The sequence below is a fragment of the Chanodichthys erythropterus genome, chromosome 13, assembly GCF_024489055.1.
Source record: "Chanodichthys erythropterus isolate Z2021 chromosome 13, ASM2448905v1, whole genome shotgun sequence".
In the NCBI taxonomy this organism is placed as follows: Eukaryota; Metazoa; Chordata; class Actinopteri; order Cypriniformes; family Xenocyprididae; genus Chanodichthys; species Chanodichthys erythropterus.
The window spans coordinates 43394115-43417819 of record NC_090233.1 but is presented as its reverse complement, the minus strand read 5'-3'; the positions used below and the strand labels follow the sequence as shown (position 1 = coordinate 43417819).

General features: G+C 36.7%; 1 protein-coding gene across 1 annotated transcript; it reads left to right on the top strand.

The window, feature by feature from the left end:
* Nucleotides 1-354: 354 nt before the first annotated feature.
* Nucleotides 355-17313, top strand: npffr2a (neuropeptide FF receptor 2a). Its single transcript, XM_067406789.1, has 3 exons — nt 355-691; nt 10872-10971; nt 16473-17313. The coding sequence occupies exons 1-3, from the start codon at nt 361-363 to the stop codon at nt 17311-17313; spliced, it is 1272 nt and encodes a 423-aa protein (XP_067262890.1). The 5' UTR covers nt 355-360.
* Nucleotides 17314-23705: the final 6392 nt, after the last annotated feature.

Below are 23705 nucleotides of genomic sequence, written 5' to 3'. Positions count from 1 at the left end.
TGACCCAGGCTCAAAATCATCTCATTAAGTTGATGTGTCTACAATTTTATAGTGTTTAAGTGATTACAGAGACAGACATGATTGCAGAGTGTAAATAACTGTAAGCCACTTTATAAAAAGTAGGCTAATGGTAGGACGTTATTTGTCATTAATCAAACGCTTACAATATGCATAGTTAATTGCACAGCTGGAAGTCAGAGATATAAGTAGATAAACAGATTTGTTCAGTAGCAGTTGCATACAAGAGAGGTTGAAATTGAAAAAGGGAAAGCCAATACCAGAAACACTTGATATTGACTGAGGAGAACAGAGGGAATAAAGCCCATCTCTCAACTCTATTCTATTATCCTTAGATCTAAAATGAATGAAACCATGGACCTGAACATTACCCTTGTGGATGATGGTAACCGGACTTTTCTCAACGGCTCCAGTGAATTATTCTTACCGCAGAACAACATTACATATGTTGGATATTACCTGCATCAGCCATCAGTAGCAGCAGTCTTTATAGTGTCTTACCTGCTCATATTCCTGGTCTGCATGGTTGGAAATGGAGTGGTGTGCTTCATTGTGTTACGGAGCAAAAACATGCGCACTGTCACCAACCTTTTCATCCTCAACCTCGCCATCAGTGACCTTCTTGTTGGGATTTTCTGCATGCCCACAACTCTTCTTGACAACATTATTACAGGTCAGTGCAATGCCAGGAACAATATAATTATGTAATTATTTGCATATTCCTTAAAGTCCCTTTTTCTAGCTTAGGTTTATTGCATGCTTGAATGATTTTTCAACTGATATTTATTAATATTCTTAGGGCTGTTGTGACCAGAAAAATGACCATCTATTCTAGTAGCCTGAAGGCTGAGTTCATGTTGTGTTTGGCAGTAGAGGATGCTGTTCACCTTAGAATGAGAGATTTTCATATTTAACAGTATGAACAGCTATTCCTGGCAAGCCAGACCAGAATTTTCACCAGAAGACATTCACCATTGCTTGAACTGCATTTACATTTATATTTTGCAGATGTGTTTATGAGCTATTCTGAAACAGCCTAAAGAAGCTCTCATACTAGATTTGAGTCTAAAACAAAATGGCATGCCATCTTGATTATGAGAGTTTTGCTAGTTATGCAGATATTTTTTTGTACAGGCAAATTGCTAATTTCTCTGGCGAGTATGAATGTAAGTAACCATAACACGATACTTAATTAGAAGAATACTCCTGTCATCTACTGTCTGCCACTATATTTATGTGAACATTACTTTTATGTAAAGTATGCAGGAATTTGAGTGTATATGAATTAAGTTGAGGTGGTTATTTACCTTCAATACAAAATGAAATGACCTCAGGTGTCATACACTTGATGTTTTGTGTAACAACACAGCTGCTATATTCACTCACTGCCAATAGTGTTGCCCACAAGAACTATAAACATGTCTCATGCATGTTTATTCAGTATGCAATTGTGGTTCCAGCAATTTTATGATTAGCTATTTGTACTTCATTCAAAGGTGCCCTAGAATCAGAATTTGAATTTACCTCGGCATAGTTGAATAACAAGAGTTCAGTACATGGAAAAGACATACAGTGAGTTTCAAACTCCATTGTTTCCTCCTTCTTATGTAAATCTCATTTGTTTAAAAGACTTCCGGAAAACACTCGGATCTCAACATAACACCGACTGTTACGTAACAGTCGGGATCATTAATATGTATGACCCCAATTTTTGCATAATGCCAGCCCATTTGACGCATTAGACAAGGAAAGGCAGTATTAACGGCTGGATCTGTGCACAGACAAGGTAAGCAAGCAAGAACAACAGCGAAAAATGGCAGATGAAGCAATAATAACTGACATGATCCATGATATCATGATATTTTTAGTGATATTTGTAAATTGTCTTTCTAAATGTTTCATTAGCATGTTGCTAATATACTGTTAAGTGTGGTTAAAGTTACCATCGTTTCTTACTGTATTACATCTTGTAAAAAAACAATCTAGGGAACCTTTAAATGATTCTAAAATGTTAAATGGAATTTTTTTTTTTTTTCATTCTTTTGTTTTGAATAACACAGCAGAACCATGATTGCCATATTAATAACTAATATACTATCTAGGGTTCATACAAAATCCGACAACCTCTCATTTGTAGTTATTTTATGTTTATGTATGAATTGGTTTCTTACTCGTATGTTTTAATGCAATATGCTTACGGCCCACTGATGGTTAGTTTTAGAGGTGGGGTTAGGGGTAGACCTACATGCTTATTTTTTTTTATATATAAATATCATATGTTTTCTTAGTGATCAAATCCTTTCAATTCATACAAATTTGCTACCAATTTATCTATTTTTTTTTTTTTTTCATGAGACAAGGCTGACAAATTCATGCAAATCCTTTTAGTGCTATTTTACTGTTATAGGTAGAACTATACATTGAAAGAGAAACAAATGGGATTCTAAGAAAGCACAGTTTGTCTTTGGAACTCTTCTGAGTGGTAGAGGAAGTGTGTGTTTCCATAGAGACAAAATCATTAGCAAAATTAGAGTTCACTATACTTCAAGACTCATTTGGGTGTAGTGTACATTGGTGGCTACCAGGTGTGTGAAGTAATGAATTACACATACTCACGTTACTGTAATTAAATAGTTTTTATCTGCAATTGTACTTTTTTAGTAGTTAAAAAAATTATGTACTTTTACTTGAGTACATTGAGTACATCTCTCCAGTTGTGGTCATTATATGGTTGTTTTAATGTTAATTTTATGCATCAACATGATTGGATAGGCAGAGAGTAATCAGTTTTGTGACTCTAGTCAAATCAAATCACTTGTAGTCAAACCTTTAAACACATCAGTACTGTAGATGGCGCCAACTTCTGGCTTCCATGGAGACATATCCTTCAAGCACCAATTCAGTCAAGAACTCCGCATTTAATACAAAGGGAAAAAAGAAAAGAATGCAGTGACTGAAAAGAGTTTATGCTATAAATATTCTTGTTATAGCATGTCACATTGAAATACCAAGAATTATATTACTCTCCTGACGTTTGAAAATAGAACATGAGGGAAATTTTACAGCTCATGCAGTTAAACAGACAGTTAAAGATTATTTGTGGTGCAGCCTTATGATTTGAAATTATTTGTTTCAGTCTTTTTGAATGGAACTTCCCTAAACCAGTAATGCCTGGAAAAAGGTGGAAAGAGCATGCGCAATCTGCACTGCCATATCTCTCACTTATGTGCATCCTACAGCAGTCAGCAGCCCATTTACTATTGATGGGGTTGAGGTTACTATTTGTGAATTGAAGTTTTTTTTTTATATTTAGTATGAATATGTTAGCCTTACTGTTATCTATATCCTAATGTGCTCCAAAACAATGACAAAATTCACATTTAGAAGATTCAAACTTACAGTTTCTGGTGGGAGGGAGGAGATTTATTTTCCTCTAAAAATGGGTCTAAGTAAAAATCTAAGGGAAAAGGTAATTTGCTAAATTCCTCTCTACTCGAGGCATCCTCCCATATCCCCACTGTCTCATTCGAATAATTTGAATCTGAATGAGCCATGCAAGTACATGGCTCATTCAAGTACGTGGATGTCTCCTCAAACCTGACACCTCAGTGTGCAGGTCTGGAAGAAAATAAAGGCTCACCTGAGCTGTGCTCTTATGACTCTTCAGATATTGCTCATCTAAACGACTGTCTGCTGTCTCGTGTTTTAAGCCAGTCCATTCCAAACTCAGTTGGGCTGTGGTACTATTCATAAGGCTGATTTATACTTCTGCATTAGACCTATGCCGGAGCCTCTGCGTCTGTTTTCATTTATACTTCTGCGTTGTTGTCCATGTCAACGTGCACGCAGACCGCTAGTTGGCAGTGTCCGTGGTCATGTTGAGTATCAAGGCAAAAAGCCTGAGAAGAAGCAGCTTGTTATGTACGTTGTCAGAGAAGCTTCAGCAGTGATGGCGGCAAATAGGCAACGACTTTTGTTGCAGTTTGATGGCGCGTGTCCCATGAAACAGAGCGTTTTTCATTCCTATGGAAGTTGAAAACACTCGCTCTTCCAATCACAGCGCTCGTGGTCTGCGTAGAATTGACGTGTTGTCACATTTTTGAAGAGGTGCACGTCAGGCTATGGCATAGGCTATGCATGCTACACACAGCCTTCGCTGTAGCTACAGCGTACATTTGGCACAGAAGTATAAATCAGCCTATAACTCATCATATTCAGGGTTCTATACTAACACCACGCTTTCTATATTGTCGGAATAATAAGCAAGCAATGAGTCCTCTTCTGTGGAAGAAGTCTCAGAGCGGGCTTCCGCTTATGGCATAAGGACAGCAGAGCTAGCAGGAGAAGTGAGGGGAACTCCCTCATGCTCCTCAAACAGCTCCCTCTGAGATCACCACGGCTGCCTCTGTAAGCATGAGGCTTGAGTTACGAGGCTCAGTGGCCTGACTGTCTTCACACATGAAGATCACCAGCTGGGAGTGTAGCTTTCTCAGTGAGAAATCATTGCAATGAATGCATCCACCCCACGTGAGGACTGAAAGTGCTTGCTCTACTTCCAGACAGATAATGCACAGCTCGTGACCATCACCAGGCACTATAAAATGTGGGCATGGAGTGACAAACTGTTTGAACTGCCTGCTCATCATAATTCTGCTCTCTTAAGGCCCAGGTACACTTTATTTTTCATGTTCTACTCTAACGTCTTCCTCTTGGATTTCTAAAGAAATTAATATGAGTGGAAAATATTTTCTCCCCTATACCACACGCTCTCTGTTCTCTGTGGTGTCTCTTCTTAGCAGAAACAATTGCAGCCATGTCGCAAGATGGGTTAAGACATGCTTTTTTTGTACGCAAAGACCAGTAAATTTACTAGCACAAACATTAGTAAATTGCGTTGTTTGATTCATTTAAATACTCTCCTCCCATAAATTTCGCGTCTGAAAGGGAAACTCCTACAAATGCATATGCAATAAGGTCAGCTGCAAAAAGAACTCATACAGAATATGAGAATTTTGCACTGCGTGTCTTTAATAATTCCTGACAGTAATTTTTTAACACCAAAAGAGGGAGCAAGCTTTTAGTTAATCTGGGCCTTAATGTGGAAAAAAGCCTTTTTGATGACCCATGGTTATACCTCATCTTTGTCAGCTCATGATAGATGGGATAAAACTATGGCTCATTTATTATCAACAAGTTTGATTCATTTTATACAATCCGCTTTCATTTAGTGAGAGCACTTGTGCAAAAAAACATATTTCAATTTTTTTCTTCCAGTCATCTATGGTCACTGCCAATAGCTGCAGCTTATTCGTTGTGACCTCCATGCCCCCAGCCAACCAAAAAAATCTCTGTAATAGTCTTTCCCTGTTGTTTTGGAAGTAGATAAGATACATGTTATCACTAAGTGATCTATTTTTAAAAAGTTGGCAGTCAAAATTAAAATGGTTGGAGGATACCGTTGACTCCTAAGTATTGTCTGGTTTCTCTCCCAGCCAAGGATATGGGGAAGTACTCTGGGTTCGGGCCAAATTCCTCCCCTCGGACAGTACACCAAATACATTATTTTACTCTTATCTAATTTTTTTTTTAACTTGTGAAGTTAGTAACAAGCAAACAGTTTAGGAGCGATATGTGTATGAAATGTCCCGACGTGTACATTATGTTCACTATCGGGAGTTTCAGTTGAAGCTCTTTCAGAAAATCAAGCTGATACACGACTATTCTCTCCTGATGGTTGTTTTGCTAACCCTGTCTCTTCTGTGTTTCGGGGAGCAGCAGTCTCCAGCTGGCTTTTTCACCCTTTGTCAGCTTAGCAGAGCTGCTGGAGTGTGGCTCCAGCCTCTTACAGAGGGTATTGGGACATTATAGGTTGTTTGGGCTTTCGGCCCCCCTGGACAGTGTTTGGCACATCCCTCGCAAGTAGTTCGGACTTTGGCAGGATTGATTCGGGGGCAAAGCCCTCAAGTATGGAATCATCGGCCTGACCCTTATTACCTCACACCTTCAATAAGTTTGTGATTCAACATTGAGATGCCGTTCTCGCTCATTTAAGGTGTTTAGGTTTAACATTGAACTTTCATAAAGGTATGCTTTCTCCAATTGAAAGAACAACTTTTCTGTGGGTATTATGGGAATCCGATCACAATATAGACGTGTTGCTTCCTCCATGTATGAATCAATCCTTGCCTTTATGGCAACACAGGCCAGGATACATTCAGCCATAAATGTTTTCTTCCCCTTGGGCAACTCTGCTTGCATTTGTGCCCTTTATCTGTGAAAGACCCTGGTGTTGCCTAACATCCCACGTTTGGGGCATGTCACTGTTGCAAGACCGCCATGGCTTGTATCCCCTTCACGGGTTGGAGTGCGGTCTTGAAGGACAATCACGTGTTGGTCTGGCGGACAACACTGGGATAGTCTCCTATATATTCTGGATTCCAGATATGAGACCCGTAAGGGTTATGTGCTGATGCTCCATACCGTTTCTTTGTGGGAGTCACACGATTATCACAATGGACACCTCCTTCACAAGCTGAGGTGTGGTTATGGATGACTGTCCAGCACACAGTCTCTGGGAAGGCTTTCATCTGTATGGCATGTCATTGTTTGAAGTATGAGGACTGTATTTCTAGAATGGAAATACTTTCTCTGAGGGGCTACCAGGGCTAGTCCCAGGGTGGGCTGCATTTGAGCCCCTTATTCAGGAAAGCATCCCATAGTATCTAATTTTCTGTGTGACAGATGGCTGACACCTATCTGCAGACTGTGAGTTTCTTCTTGGAATCTTGTAGTCCTGGAAGGTTTATTGGAGGCTCCATTTGAGCCCTTAGAGTCAGCCTCAGAATAATTTCTGACTCTCAATTTGGCTCTCTCACTGGTGTTAACTTCTCTTAAAAGAGAAAGAGATTCTCAGACCCTCTCTCTTGCGGTGTGGCTTTACCTCTAGGCACTAAAGCCCACTCCACTAGGAGTGTGGCCTCTTCAAAGGTGCTAGCTAAACTAAGCACCTTTACAAGATGCTTGTGCTGTGGCAGGCTGGTCCTTTCCACACACTTTCATAAGGTTCTACAATTTGGATATGGATTCAACCCCAGGAGCTCAGGTCCTTCTGAGGTTAACACTCTGAGGTCTGAGGGTATAGCCGGCGATACCACCGCATTTTTTTTTTTTCTTACCAGTGTTAAAGAGACTCAAAATACTCTGTTAATGTTGCACATACAATTAAGAGTTATACACCATTTTAATCTGTGGAATATCTTCTTTTATTTGTGTACACTCAGATTAAAAACAAAATGTTGTGCTTTTTGTAAAATAAAGAAAACTAACATGATGCATGATCTCTCGTCTCCCTCTGAAGGAAGTCCAATCTGATTGTTCTCAGAAAATGAACTGTAACTTAGTGAATACTAATCACAAAAAAAAAATAGACTTATGTCTAAAAAACGTTGAAATGTCAGGTTTTAAATCGTGTAAGTCAAATCAAAAACAAACATTCTGTTTATGTAATCTGTATGAAAAGAGAGCCATGTCAGAAATCTGTGATTCAGCTCATTATCCGCTAATGCGGCCACGCCCACGGAGCCAGCGCTATTCAGAGGCAAATTCTGAGTCAATACATGCATACATCGTCTCAATCATGTATATATTGTCTTAAAAAAATGTTTTGAATAGCCATAGTTAGCGATCTCTGGCCTCTGTTAGTTCAGTTATTTCCTGGATTGCCTATTCTTCTTTAGCATTGGCATTTGTGGACTAAAAGTGCACAGAGCGCCCTCCGGCTGCAAGTATGAATTGTAAACACAGTATCCAGCGTTCACAGTGACGACAATAAATAATGAATAAATACTCCTCTGTATAGAAAATTGACATAAACATGAGAATCCATCAATATTTCTCCAAATGTGCATGCTTTTAAGATAAAAGCCTATATGAAATGCCATAGAGGTATAACATAATTGTTCAGACACTTTGCATCACAGAAATACATTATATTTTAAAGAATATAATAGAATACCATTCATTTAAATTGTAATAATATTTCACAGTATTGCAGTTTATTCTGTATGTTTGATTTACACCATGATGAGCTGAGACATGATTTTTTCACAGCCTACCTGACTGAAAGAGCTCATTATTTATGCAGGTCATTAGAGCTCTTTATGCGATTCTTTTGTCTTCTCAGGTGAGAATCACCCATTAGTCATGATGATTCATGCCTCCACGCATACTGTGTTTCTTGACCAAAGATGTTTTAGAAAATTTAAATCTCTCTTGTTTTATATGAACAAGCAGGCAGCATAATTTTTACCTCATTTTGAAGGAAAAACTGTAGTCTACAACCTCAAATACCCAGAAGTCTTGTGAACAAAGATTTAATATATAGTTTTTTGGCTTTATTTCAGTGACTTAAGTTTTTTGTTTTTTCAATAACCACGCATAAACGTTATTCCTTCAAAAACACAAACATGTACATACATGTTCTTCACATATTATTGTAGTCTAGTTTGTGCTGAATACAGTGTAATGACACTTTTTCCATTTATATGTTTATGAACAACTGAAAAAAGCACAAATGTCAGGGCATGTCAAAACTTCACCAGGGTCCCAAAAATCCTCAGACCCCTGAGGATTAATCCTTCCATAAGACCATAAGGTACATGCAAAATCACCTTACCCTTTGGTAATTTCTCACTTTGCTTACGAGGTGCACAGCATGCTTTGCCTCTAGGTATCAAGCACACCACACTAGGAGTGTGCTACTTCTTAGGTGCTAGCTAAGGTGCTACTTTACGAGATGATTTGTGCTGCGGCAGGCTAGTCCTCTCTGTACACAATCATATAAATTCAACCCCAGAATCTCAGGTCCTTCTGGGTTAATCCTTCTTCAGCATTTTTCACTTTGCCTATGAGACACGTGGAATGGCTTTGCCTTAAGGCACCAAGGCACCTGTTCTAAGACGCTCAGATAAGAGGTCTGTGTCACGGCAGGCTGGTCCTTACTACACATTCATAATGACAGTAATTCACTGCAAGGGACATTTCATGAGCTTCATACTTTCCCATATAATAAATTATACACTGAATACAATTTGCATGTGATTGTGACTATTTCTGTGAGTAAACCCTGGTGGGATAATATGAATGCTTTTCTTTCTATCCAAAGTACTGAATTATAATTAGATGTTTATTTATTCAGACTAAAATGCAGTTAACAATAGACTTTGGTTACAATTTTTATTTTTTTTTGCTTTTGCTTTTGCTGTCAATGCGTGAAAACATCATCTTGTAATTTTCTGTATGTCTGTAAGATAGCACTCAACAAATAGGGTCAGTAAAAAATCTTCAAATAAGGTCAGTAAAAAAAAAACATATTTCATATTATTCACCGAATAATTTTCTCAAAATAAGTTTCTCTTGTTCAGATTCGTAAAGGTTTTTTTTAGGGTTCCTACATTTTCATCCCTTTCGATTGGGATGTTTGAATGGTATGTTTTGGGGGAGGGGCACTCTTCCAGAGAACATTAAGGCTGGGCAAAAATCTGTTTTTTTTTTTTTTTTTTTTTAGTTTTCCTAGATAAGAAACACATTTTAAATGTGTATATCTGCTAAACTGAAATTTGTCTATGTTTAGTAGTTCACTAGCATCAGTTGTGTATTTCTGAAAAGACGAGACAAAGTTTTACTACATTTAACAACATTTTAAATCATTATATTTTAACCAAAGCACATGTAAATAAACTGTAGTGTGCTGTTTGATAATAAATTGAAAGTTAATATATTTTTAATGTATTAAATTGCAGCTTCTTCATTAAATACAGCACTTTAAGTACATTTTAGAAGTGTACTTTTTTTTCACCTGGGTATTTCAAATACAATAGAAGTAATTACAATAGAAGTAAATATCACCATGATATTCATAATGACTAAAGTCCTAAATAACAGGGTCAAAAAACACTCTTAAGCCCAACTAACTGCATTTAATATAAATTAAAAATATAATACCTATTCATTTCATTTTAAATAACATGCAATTAAGTATTTAGTTTGCACTTAGGTATATTCTTTTAAAGTATTATTTCCTTAATAAGTACTCTTTTTTTTTTTTAAAGCATGATAAAGTGTACTTCTTTTTCACAATGACACAAAGATAGATAAATGACACTTGGACTAAGAGCTACAAAACTTAATTTCTGAATTCTTTGTTTTTATAACACTCCCACACACACACACACCCCCAGCAAAATATTGTTGAGCCTTTCCCTAAGCCAATTCACCTCCTCCAATCATACACAAAATACATCAAATCCCACCAGATGGTAAGTGTGATAGCAACTGACCCACATGCTGTATACCAAGGCAAATTTGAAGGCAGCTTGCTGTTCCAGCCCACAGCAGTGTGTTGATTATAATTAATTCAGCTAATTTCTGACTGGGGTTTAAAGTCAAATCTGGCCAAATAAACTGAACTGATATTCAGTATAGTTAAGCATGACTTTTTTCAATCAGTCAAAGTCTCAAGGCAAATGTTAAAGTAAAAAAGGAATTTCTAATATCTCTATTTTTCAAAGGTGGTCCTACATAAAGTGTCATTTTGTCAATATGCAAAATACCATCCACTGTACATTAAATTTATTGGACCAGCTGCTTGGGTGACTCAATGGGAGCAAGATGTATGTCAAATGACACATAACATGATGAACTACATCATTGTAAATGATATGAAAGTTCAGAAGTGCATACATAATGGGACACCATTTATAATTTTAATAGACATTAATGTTATCCAATTAGTGTCTGCCTGTACAATTTAGCCAGGATCATCTCTTAGTATGTGTTCTCACTTTTCTCCCCAGGTTGGCCGTTTGGAAGCATGGTCTGCAAAATGAGCGGTATGGTCCAGGGCATATCAGTCTCAGCCTCTGTTTTCACCTTGGTTGCCATAGCGGTTGACAGGTAATGTCATGGTAATATCACCTTCTCCCTCAGCTCAGGCATTAATGATGCAAAGTCAAAAGATCATATGACATAGAATGACAGTTGCTATTTAAAAAATATTTAAATAGCATTTGAGCTTGAATATTTAAAGCAATGGTTTCTTAACCTTTGTAACTCAAAGGCCCCTTGTTATCCAAAACAATAAGGCACCCCGTATAAAGGCTAAGATATTTCTGGTAATTCTACTGTAATTATGACAAAACTGCTTGTTTTCAAACTTTTTTTGTGTTTTGATGTATTAAAATAAAACATGAAACATTTTGTAATTGGGATTTTATGTGTGTGTGTGTGTGTGTGTGTGTTTAATTTAGCATTTTATAGCACCACAAGAATAGTGTTAAATTCATTGGATATATTCATTATATTGTCATCATTTAGATAATTTTAAAGGTCCCGTTCTTCGTGATCCCATGTTTCAAACTTTAGTTAGTGTGTAATGTTGTTGTTAGAGTATAAATAAAATCTGTAAAATTTTAAAGCTCAAAGTTCAATGCCAAGCGAGATATTTTATTTAACAGAAGTCGCCTACATCGAACGGCCAGTTTGGACTACATCCCTCTACTTCCTTCTTTAATGACGTCACTAAAACAGTTTTTTGACTAACCTCCGCCCACAGGAATACACAAAAAAGGGGGCGTGGTCTTGTTGCGCTCCCACGGAGAAGAGCAAGAGTTGCTTTTGTAGAGTGTGTTTGTCGCCATGTCGTCGAAACGCTGTTATTTTCATCCCGCAGTCCAATCACCTTTGTTTGGCCTTCCCAGGGACGCTGTACTTAGAGATCAATGGTTACAATTTATGTTTAACTCTGTTCCCGAAAATTATAATTGTGGTATCCTTACTGCAATAGTTAATGTTGGACTGCAGTGCACATAATGGCCACAAGAGGGGAGTATGTTTATGTATACGGCTGTTTTCCGTATGAGGTACTCTTCTGAGTGAGTGCTAACGTTGTACATTTTCTGTCGCTGCTTGTGGAGATTAAAGAGTTCAGTCTCTCGGGAATTATTGTCTTTTGTGTTCATTCGGCACAACACCACAATAATCCCATAGACAGTAAAGAATAATCCACAAGTAAAACTATGTGCAGCACACGTTATGGTAAGAGGCGTGACCTTTCCGGGCAAGGACCGCTAAGCTGCTGTCGAATCACAACACAGGAACCGCTGGCACAATCAGAACTCGTTACGTATTTCTGAAGGAGGGACTTCATAGAACAAGGAAGTCATCAGCCCGTTTTTATGACAGTGGAAACAGCGGTATACAGATAAGTAAATAATGTGAAAAATACTTTTTTTTTTTTACACGAGAAACATGAACACATGTTATATTGCACACTATAAACACAGTCAAAGCTTAAAAAAAAAACACGAAAAACGGGACCTTTAAGATATCCTGCTGCCCTCTTGGAAGTTTGCTAAAAACCTCCTGTTTGAATTACTGATTTAAAGGCATATGTTAACATTTGGCCTCATATTTAAAACACGATCAAAAAAAGGTTATGCCATTCATAAAATCATTTTTACTTAAATTTTTAAAACATTTGCAGTACACAGATTTACACAGAAATTCAGATTTTAAAATGAATTGGGCTGTAGGTAAGACACAGCTGAGTGCTGAACTTTGCAGAATCTAAAAAAAATGTTAATCGTTTTAACAAAATAAGAAGGATCTTAAAAATTGCATGTTATTTTCTATTTATTACTGTCTTGAATAAGCTATTTCACATAACAGATGTTCACAAAATAGTTGAATTAATAAAAATGACCCAGCTCAATATGTGCATATTTGATCCCTTTCCAACAATGATTTTGAGATCCATCTTTTCACACTGAGGACAATTGAGGGACTCAAACACAACTATTAAAAAAGTTTCAAACATTCACTGATGCCCCAGAACTAAATGCGATGTGATCATCAAGAAGATGATGTGCAAGTTTTTCTTATTTTGTTTAAAGATCGTATTTTTTCAGTATATTAGTACAGCCCTTCGGAAGCTAAAGAAGATGCTTACATGTTTCCCAGAAGACAAAAAAGTACTATTTATCCTGTTTATTCAGGTTTCAAAAAGTTTACATCCCCAGCTCCTAATGCATCGTGTTTCCTTCTGGAGCATCATTGAATGTTTGAACCTTTTTTAATAGTTGTGTTTGAGTCCCTCAGTTGTTCTCAGTGTGAAAGACGGATCTCAAAATCATACAGTCACTGCTGGAAAGTGTTCCAATATGCAGAAAATGAAATCAAAGAGTCTGCAGGACCTGAAGGATTTTTCTGAAGGACAGAGCTCAGTTTAACTGCTCAGGACAAACAAGAGACTCATGAACAACCATCACAAAACAAAAAAACAGTCGTGGATCATCCAGGTAACGACACACAGTATAAAGAATCACAGGAATGTAAACTTTTGAACTGGGTCATTTTTATAAATTCAGCTATTTTTTTTTCTTGTGGACTATATGTAAACATTTGTTATTTGAAATAGCTTATTCAGGACAGTACTGAATAAAAAAAATAACATGCAATTTTTATTATCCTTCTTATTTTGTTAAAACGATTGACATTTTATGTAAATGGAGTATGTAAACATTCAAGCTCAACTGTATTACCTCTTTGTTGATCATGAAAGTGTCACTGAATGAACCTGCAGAATTGCAATGGTATAGCTTGATATTTGGTCAATCTGATAAGGACAAGCACCATGGCATTCTGTGTTGTCTTAGTTCACTGGAAGGTCCAGACTGTCCTTGGATTGGTTCTGTTCCTTTATATTAGACAGCTGAGATTCCATGCCCACCTGATGTCATTGTTATATCATCACGACATGGGGCCTTTGGGGGAAGCAGTGAAATGAAAACAATCACTGTTGGATTGAGTGTCTGTTTATGTGTGTATGTGTGTGTGTTATTGCTGTAGTGCATCTGTTCTTGCTTAATACTACCAGACGGTGAATCAGAGTGTTATGTTAACCCTGATCTCCTCTTACATTTTTACACATGGAATCACATTTAATTATGTGTTAAGTAGTCATCTGAGGTCATGTTTTACACTTTCGGTGTATGTTTCCTGTCTGTATGATTGATTCACTGCAGCATAGTGAGTAGCCTAGTTTGAAATTCATTGTTCTGGCTATCAATATAGTGTAGATATTTATTTACAGACAATAAGGCATTATAACACATACTTCATAATTCACCACAGAGTTGTATTGGCTGTAAATTGGCTGCATGTAGAACTTCTTCAACTACATCCATTACTAAGTAGTGCATAAAATCAATTATACAGCCCTTAAAGCAAACTCTAGTCTAGTCTGACCTCAGTTTTCATGTTTTTATTCTGACCATTACTATGAAATGTGAACATAAAGATGTATTAAATAAATCACTGGCAAACTGATTTCATGGCCAATGTGCCTCACATGTAAATATGCAACTAGTCAGAATTGATTTCTTTGAAGGTTAAAAAGTCAGTTATTCAAAACCAATCTGCATAATTTTGGTTTGTAATATTTATTTTTTTATTTTTTTATCAACTAGCAATGTAGCACAAAATAATGGTATTGCAATATGGGTAATACTGCACTGAAGCATATACATGTGTGCTGTAAACAGAGTGCACTGCATATAATATAACAAAACTAACAGTAAAAACCCACAGCATGATGCTGCCACCACCATGCTTCACTGTTGGGACTGTATTGGATAGGTGATGAGCAGTGCCTGGTTTTCTCCACACATACCGCTTAGAATTAAGGCCAAAAAGTTCTATCTTGGTCTCATCAGACCAGGGAATCTTATTTCTCGCCATCTTGGCAAACTCCATGCAGGCTTTCATGTGTCTTGCACTGAGGAGAGGTTTCCGTCGGGCCACTCTGCCATAAAGCCCCGACTGGTGGAGGGCTGCAGTCATGGTTGACTTTCTACAACTTTCTCCCATCTCCCAACTGCATCTCTGGAGCTCAGCCACAGTGATCTTTGGGTTCTTCTTTACCTCTCTCACCAAGGCTCTTCTCCCCCAATAGCTCAGTTTGGCCGGACGGCCAGCTCTAGGAACGGTTCTGGCCGTCCCAAACGTCTTCCATTTAAGGATTATGGAGGCCACTGTGCTCTTAGGAACCTTAAGTGCAACAGAAATTTTTTTGTAACCTTGGCCAGATCTGTGCCTTGCCACAATTCTGTCTCTGAGCTCTTCAGGCAGTTCCTTTGACCTCATGATTCTCATTTGCTCTGACATGCACTGTGAGCTGTAAGGTCTTATATAGACAGGTGTGTGGCTTTCCTAATCAAGTCCAATCAATATAATCAAACACAGCTGGACTCAAATGAAGGTGTAGAACCACCTCAAGGATGATCAGAAGAAATGGACAGCACCTGAGTTAAATATATGAGTGTCACAGCAAAGGGTCTGATTACTTAGGACCATGTCATATTTCAGTTTTTCTTTTTTAATAAATCTGCAAAAATGTCAACAATTCTGTGTTTTTCTGTCAATATGGGGTGCTGTGTGTACATTAATGAGGAAAAAAAATGAACTTAAATGATTTTAGCAAATGGATGCAATATAACAAAGAGTGAAAAATTTAAGGGGGTCTGAATACTTTTCTTAGTTCTGGCAAGTCACGTTAGTCAAGCTCACATCAGCTGACACTCAGCAGATTTACATTGACCTATAGGAATAAGATGCCTATCACCGCATTCGTATAAATATGTTCCATTCAGTATTATCAGCAGCTTTAGTGCATTGCTCAGGAGCTAATTACCCTCCTCCATCCCCAGCTCCTCTTTTGTCCAGTGAGGACTTGCCCTTCTGATATTTCTTTTGATCAAACTCATTCTTCAGTTACATTGTTACATTAATTATTGCAATACTTGGTTCTGTTCTGTTTACCCTAAAGGGGGGTTATCGCTGCTCTCCCTGCTCTTGTCCATGCTAGGCTGCATGGATGGGCAGGGTTTTTTTGCTCAGAACAGAACCATACCGCCAATCCAAACTGTATGCTAACTGCCAGTTATCTTTGACGATATTGATCCTGATAGAAATAAATTGCAATTACCATTTGTATATTTTTTTATTACATGGTCGAAAGGGGCTTTTGTTAGTTAAATAGTGGAGCAGAGACAACTATAAATGGGTTATTGTAGTTAATCATACTAAAAATCTATAGCGAAACAAACATTCTGGGCTGTAGAAACCTTTTTTTCAGATCAAAATGATTTAGAAAAGACTATTAACCAAGACATATTAAGTTGAGAGAACAGGAAATGAGAGAAAAACATTTTTTGAAATTCTGTCATCCTTGTTCATCCCCAAATATAGTGGATAGAATAAACTATAGCCTAAGTCATTAGTGTTCAGTGTGACTGCATAACAAGATAAAACATTTATTAAACACCTTTGTTTAAAACAGCTGTTTCTTCATAGAGCAGTTAAATGCTTAACCTGCTGCCTGCTGTTGTCTTTTGCAGATTCAGATGTATCGTGTATCCCTTCAAGCAAAAACTGACAATATCAACAGCCACCCTCATTATTGTGATAATCTGGGTGCTGGCAGTCTCCATCATGTGCCCCTCTGGCGTCATGCTTCAGGTGACTAAAGAACAAACCATTCGCGTGTTCCTGGGAGATGGTAACCGAACAAGCCCTTTCTACTGGTGCAGGGAAAACTGGCCCAACCAGGAGATGAGGAAGATCTACACAACTGTCCTGTTTGCCAACATTTACCTAGCTCCTCTGTCCCTCATAGTGATCATGTATGCAAGAATTGGGATCACTCTGTTTAAAACGGCTATGCCAGCGGGGGCCAAACCTGGCCACGATAACCGTCACTCTGTGTCAAAGAAAAAACAAAGAGTGATCAAAATGCTCCTCGTCGTGGCCTTGCTCTTCATCTTGTCCTGGTTGCCTCTGTGGACGCTGATGATGCTAACAGACTACGTTAAACTTACTGAACATCAGTACAGGATTATTAACATCTACATCTACCCTTTTGCCCACTGGCTAGCCTTTTTTAACAGCAGTGTCAACCCAATAATTTACGGCTTCTTCAATGAGAACTTCCGCCGTGGATTTCAGGCCATCTTTAAGTTCGGCCTGTGTCCTGTCGGTGGTCAACATCGGACCTATTCTCACAGGTTGCAGGGTAATTCTGTGCAGCCGGTAAACCTGCAGCCCTCCACAGAGCCCATCTCTCTTAATAGCCTGGAGAACAACAGCTCGAGGAGGATGAACCACGTCAACGAGCAAGACTTAGTGATGGAAGATTTAGAGAAAGTGTCTGAATGCAGTATGGAAGGAGCTTCTCTTTAGGGGTTTCATAGAGATGAATAATAACGTGGAGGTGTTTTTTTAGATGACAATGATGTAGGCTACCTAATAGGCTCATTACATCTCAAATTCAAGACTATTATTTGATAAAACCTTTTTTAAAATGACATTGTTAACATTATATAATTGTGTATAAAATGGATTTTTTTTTTTTTTGTGAACTGTCATTTGCTGCTAACATGAATGTACTTTCTGGCACATCTGGCAGTTTATCAACTGTAGTCTTGTAAACATTGCAATTTGTAAAGATAAAATCAGTTTAAAAATAAAATGATATGTGTGTGTGTGTGTGTGTATATATATATATATATATATATATATATATATATATATATACACACATAATCATTTTGTATATTCACGACTATATACTGATGTAAACATCTGGGATTTTACAGTAAATCATTTTATTTATTTATTTAATTTTATATGCAATCTGAAAGTATCAGAACTGCCATAATTCAGAATCGTTAATTGTTTCTGGATTACAATATGTGATTTAAGGCACAGCACTTGCATCAGAATACTAAAATTAAACATACCTCATTTGTGACAGATCCCTCTAAATGCTGGAATGAATTTCAGTGGGAGTTTTTTTTTTTTTTTTTGAGACAATGGACCATAATTTTTTAACTTGTGCCAAAACAGGGTAAAATGAGCCTTGATGGAGATTTATCTGATTGTTTACCACAGAACATGTAGTAACCCTGTTCATCAGTGTTGACTGACTGTTTGTTAAATTGTTTTACATAGACAGAAGTAGGTTTTGTATGGGCATCAAGAATATTTGATGTTCATGAGTCTGGATGTACGTAACACTGTGATTCACTGGCCTAAAGCTAATTTATTCTTTCGTTTGTCATCTGTGCCAAAACCATTCCTCATTTAGTTATTCATTACTTTTTTCCACTCTCTCTTTTTGTATGTTGAATAACACCACCTACTTGTGGGTTTCCTGACAGGGTTTTCAAATTTAGTTTTTAACTACCCTATCCTTCGGCCTACATTATCTTGTGACAGCTTCACAAAACATTTGTAGTGAGTCGGACTGAAATCTCTTTAAAGATAAACCTCAGCTCTCTTTTAAGATCATTCAGAAGGATATACAGAGCAAAAGCCAGGACAAGCACAAGGTTTAGGAATAATTGTTTCTGTCTTTCCTACTTTGTACTTGTTATTCACCATGATTTAGAATGACATGGTGTGACATGCCAGTGTTTGTTTATTCCAGTTTTATTTATTTTTCTTTCTTTTTTTTACCTTCACCCTGAATGAATGAATGTCCTACATTCACTGTGAATGTCAGCAGAAACATCTTTTCTCCCCCTCAAACAGAGCAAAACATTTCCTTTTCCTAGACTATTTTCATTCAAATATTGTGACAGGAGTTTAATGGTTCAAATAAGTAATCCAACAAAGACATCCAAAAATACCTACAAACAGAGGATTTGTCCTCAAGTATTTCTACAGTCTGTTGTCGGCAGTAGATTAAATCTCTCGGCCATCAGAGCTGTGTTTTTGTGATTATCATAGCAGAAGGGAGATGAGTATGTTAATTCTGCCCTCTTCTTGACAGCATACACTACATAAACCGATGCAATCTCAACATGATTAAAGCAGGAACACCGCTGTAAAGTGAGATCGAAAATTAGCCGAAGGAATGTGCTAGAAACAGACAGAATTCATAAAGAAAAAGATGTCTGTGATTACAAGGTGACTCTGACTTTATGGACTCTCCAGGACACATTTCTTGAAGAAACTTTTATTTTTCTTTCACTGTTTACTGAACATGAACATGCTGTCTATGAACAGAGTACTTACTGTGAAACTTAATTTGTGTATTTCTAATGATGTATTTGCAAAAGCAATGCTGTAAACTGTTGATATTTAAGGCTTTGTGAATCGTGTTATATTAGTGTTGGCTACATGCTAATAGTGAGTGCAATTGTTTCAAAAGTAATTGTGACTGACTCATTTTGATTTTATAAATGCACTTTGCAACAAGGAGTAAAGCAATCTGTGTTCAGGGTTACCTTTTGAATATGGACTAAAAGCGGTTTGTCCATCAGAGTGCTGTTTATTTTGTGGAGATGCACTCATGCTTTGGTGTAGATTAATAAAGCCGTGGTACTCAATTGCTTTTTTTTATTTCATTTTTTCTTTTTTAAAAAAAGTCTTGTTTTCCAGTACAAATATATAAACATTCTTAAATCAAGATACATTTACTTGAGAAGCAAAATGTCATAAGATATTAAAGGGATATTTCACCCAAAAATGAAAATGTTATGTTTATCTGCTTACCCTCAGGGCATCCAAGATGTAGGTGATTTTTTTTTTCTTCAGTAGAACACAAATGATGATTTTTAACTCCAACCGTTGCAGTCTGTCAATCACTTCCGTCATCAGAGCACGTTCTCAGACCTCATCAAGGCTGTTGGACATAGTGGTGTATTTGAGGTAATATATAAATACTTTTCATTTCTCACACAAATTGATCGTTTTGTGTCTTAAGACATTAATGCGTCGTCACGAGCTGTAGGGTTTAATTTTGATTTGTCTGTGCATGTTTTTTTTACTCTTCTAGATGGAGATCCCATTGACATGCATTATACGACTGACAGACAGCAACGGTTGGAGTTAAAAATCATAATTTGTGTTCTACTGAAGAAACAAAGTCCCTTCATCTTGGATGCCCTGGGGGTAAGCAGATAAACATCAAATTTTCATTTTTGGGTGAACTATCCCTTTAAGGCTTGTTCTCTGCAAAATGTATCAAAATTAAGTGAGTTTATGCAGTTTTTTTTTTTTTTGTATTATTTGTTTTGGTACTATTTTCACAAGGTGTATATTTTCAAAACTCTTTTCAAATCTCCAAACTGATCACACTTGTAACACAGCTAGTCATTCTTTCAAAACCTGATCTCATGCTTTCATTCTAGTTGTACATATTTTCATTCTACATAATCACTGTTCACTGATCAAACACTAGATCATTGTGATATGTAATGAGAACATTTGGTTTAATCACTGAAACAGTATGATCTTCTTTCAATTTAGTATTTTTAACAATCAGTTCATTCAAACGCAAACAATGCAAGATACATGTTTCAAATCACCCTTGTTGCTGAAATAATTACAGTTAAACAGGCTACAGATGCCACATTAGAAAATACACATACAATTACCTAAATTACATAAATGACATAAAATCCATAATGTTTGTAATAGCATCTATTCAGTGTGTTATCAAAATGTGTGATGAAGTTATGAGGTCATGAGGTTTTGTGCTAGAACAGAGTTTGCTGCCAATACAGTAAATGTTCTAACTATATGACTGAATCTATACTGTAGTTGATCTTTAAAGATGAAGGGTGAGTTATAGTAATGTGGCAGTCTCTACCATGGTAATGCCTCTTGCGTCACATGGCATATAATGTAAAATGAAGTTGGTTTTCCATGTTTTATGGGGACTTTCCATAGACATAATTATTTTTATTCGGTAGAAACGTATAAACCATAAACCGACCCATCACAGAAAACGTTATGCATTTGTACATTTTATAAAAATTTCAGATTTGTAAGCTGATTTATAAGCTGTTTTCCTCATGGGGTCCAAACAAGGTCTAAATCACTGGTATTACCATCCTTGTTGGGACATTTGGTTCACAATGCTGTGTTTACCAGGACCACAGACACACACACACACACACACACACACACATCTAAGATAAATTGCTTATAATGTGAAAAGAATTCATTACATATGGTTATCCATATTGTAAATTGCAAATATGTTCTTTAAAACTATGCCTATAGAATCAATATCTATAGAAATGATGCATTGATTAACCATTAAGTTCAGTTGGATTTAATAATAGAGAAATGTATTAAACTGAATGAAAAGAGATGCAAATCAAAAGTTTGATAGTAATAGCATAATGAACGGCGGTAACTGTGAAAGAAACATTTATATAGATGAAACATTTATTTTGTGTTTTGAAAATGATACTGTGATTTTGTTTATTGTACTAACACAATTGAAAACATACTGAAATGTCTGAAAAAAAGTACACATTTGATGATCTATTGTGATATTAGTACTAAGAGTTTTGAAAATTTACCAATTGCACCAAAGCAATTTTAAAAAATCTGTAAAACAAGAAAATGGGTTCAGAAAAAAATAATTCAAAGGGAAAACAAGATTATTTTTCTGACCCCACTGGCAGATTTTTTTTTGTCTCTTGTTTTAAGCATAAACTCACTAAATTGAGATACTATTGCCCCCCCCCCCCCCCCCCAAAAAAAAAAAAAAAAAACAATACTTAAAACTTAATATCTATATGCCTCTCAAGTAAATGTATATACATTTAAGAATGTTTAGATATTTGTACTGGAAAATAAGAAAAATACTAAGAAAAATAATTTTTGCAGTGTACATCATTGCACCCAACATGGCTTTAAACGTCCTTTGAGTTGATGTCTTGACACCCCAGAATCATCACTGATTCTATAACCGTTTCCTTTTTGTGAATGGGATAAAATGATGCAAATCATTCTTTATAGGTGCAAGACAAGCCTCCAGACATTTGTCTTGAAGTATACAGCATTTCAAAGAAAAGCAAGACGTGTCTGATGAAACTGCCATTTGATTCATCATGGATCTATTCACACTGAACTTTCTGCTGTCTTTTCTGCTGTAACCAATGAGGGAGCAGAGATCTGCTCTTGGTAATGTAATCAGGCATTGCCTGGCCTTGGGCCTTGTTCCAGCAGTGCCTCTGACGTCGCTGGAGACAGAACAATTCTGGCAATGATTCCACCTGCTGTGCTTTCAGTTCCCAATGAATGCATAGCACTGGTGCAAATCTAGTGATGTGTGAATACGATGTTCCAAGTAGCAAGACAAAAACTGTCACAAAGAGTCAAATCAGAATATGAATAGGAGGTTGGGGTGGATGATGAATTCATTTAGATCACCGATGAGGAACTTGAGAAATGACTCATCATACTTACAATTTTAATATAATGTGTTAGTGATGTAGACGTGATGTGAGTGCCATTGAGGCAAGACATTTGTCATGGTCCAGTCACTGACCATAACTGCATGTGTAACATATTCATCTTGTGCAAAACAATGTTGAAAAGGACATCAATCTTACAGACCTGTTATTGTGGCAACATTTTAAAATTGAGGAAGTGAATAAAACAAAATGACTGTACTTATATTGTTACGTTTGTTTTCAGTGATCGTTGTTATTTGTCAGAATGGAGTCCAAGGCTTGTGAGTTTCAGAACCATGTAAAACAAACATCATGTGCTCAGGGTAATAAATCAATGTGAAAGGGCTTGAATATAAGTCTATTCTTCATTTGCATCTGTGTGCTGAGTGTCACTAATGTGATGCTAATTTTTGTCTGGATCCAATTTCTTATGTTAATACATTAACAATGCCATTCATGACTTGAATTCACATCATCTGTTATGAGCATGTTTTTAATTTCTGAAATAAAATTCAGAATTTTGGGGAATGTTGGAAAAAAAAAAATTCAATAGCACTTTGAATAACTTTCAAAACTTTTTCCTTTTCTTTATCTTAAACACATAATTGCCACTGACTCTTGTAAAAGAATGTATTTTGGTATTAAAGGGTTAGTTCACCCAAAAATGAAATTTCTCTTGTTAATTACTCACCCTCATGTTGTCCCAAACCAGTAAAACCTTTGTTTGTCCTCAGAACACAAATTAAGATATTTTTGTGATGAAATCCAAGGGTATTTGATCCATAAGATACTGAATCTGTTGAGGTCCAGAAGGGTATTAAAAGACATCGAAAAAATGGTCAACATGACTACAGTGGTTCAACCTTAATATTATAAAGTGGCAAGAATACTTTTTGTGCACAAAAACAAAACAAAATGACGACTTTTTCAACAATATCTCATGATGGGCGATTTCAAAGCACTGCTTCATGAAGCTTCGAAGCTTTAGGAATCTTTTGTTTCGATTCAGTATAGTTCAGAGCGTGTATCAAACTGCCGTGTATCAAAAAGTCACGTGAACCACCGAAATTTCAAAAGACTTAAGGCATAACGATGCCTTGTTTACTGAAATCATGTGACTTTGGGGCTCTGAACCACTGATTCGAAACAAAAGATTCGGAAAGCTTCAAAGCTTCATGAAGCAGTGTTATGAAATCGCCCATCACTAGATATTGCTGAATAAAGTTGCTATTTTGCACAAAAAGTATTCTTGTCGCTTTATAATATTAAGGTTGAACCACTGTAGTCACATGAACTGTTTTAAATATGTCTTTTAATACTCAAACGATGCAGTGTCATTGCTGCTTAGGTGTGGATCAGATACCCTCAGATTTC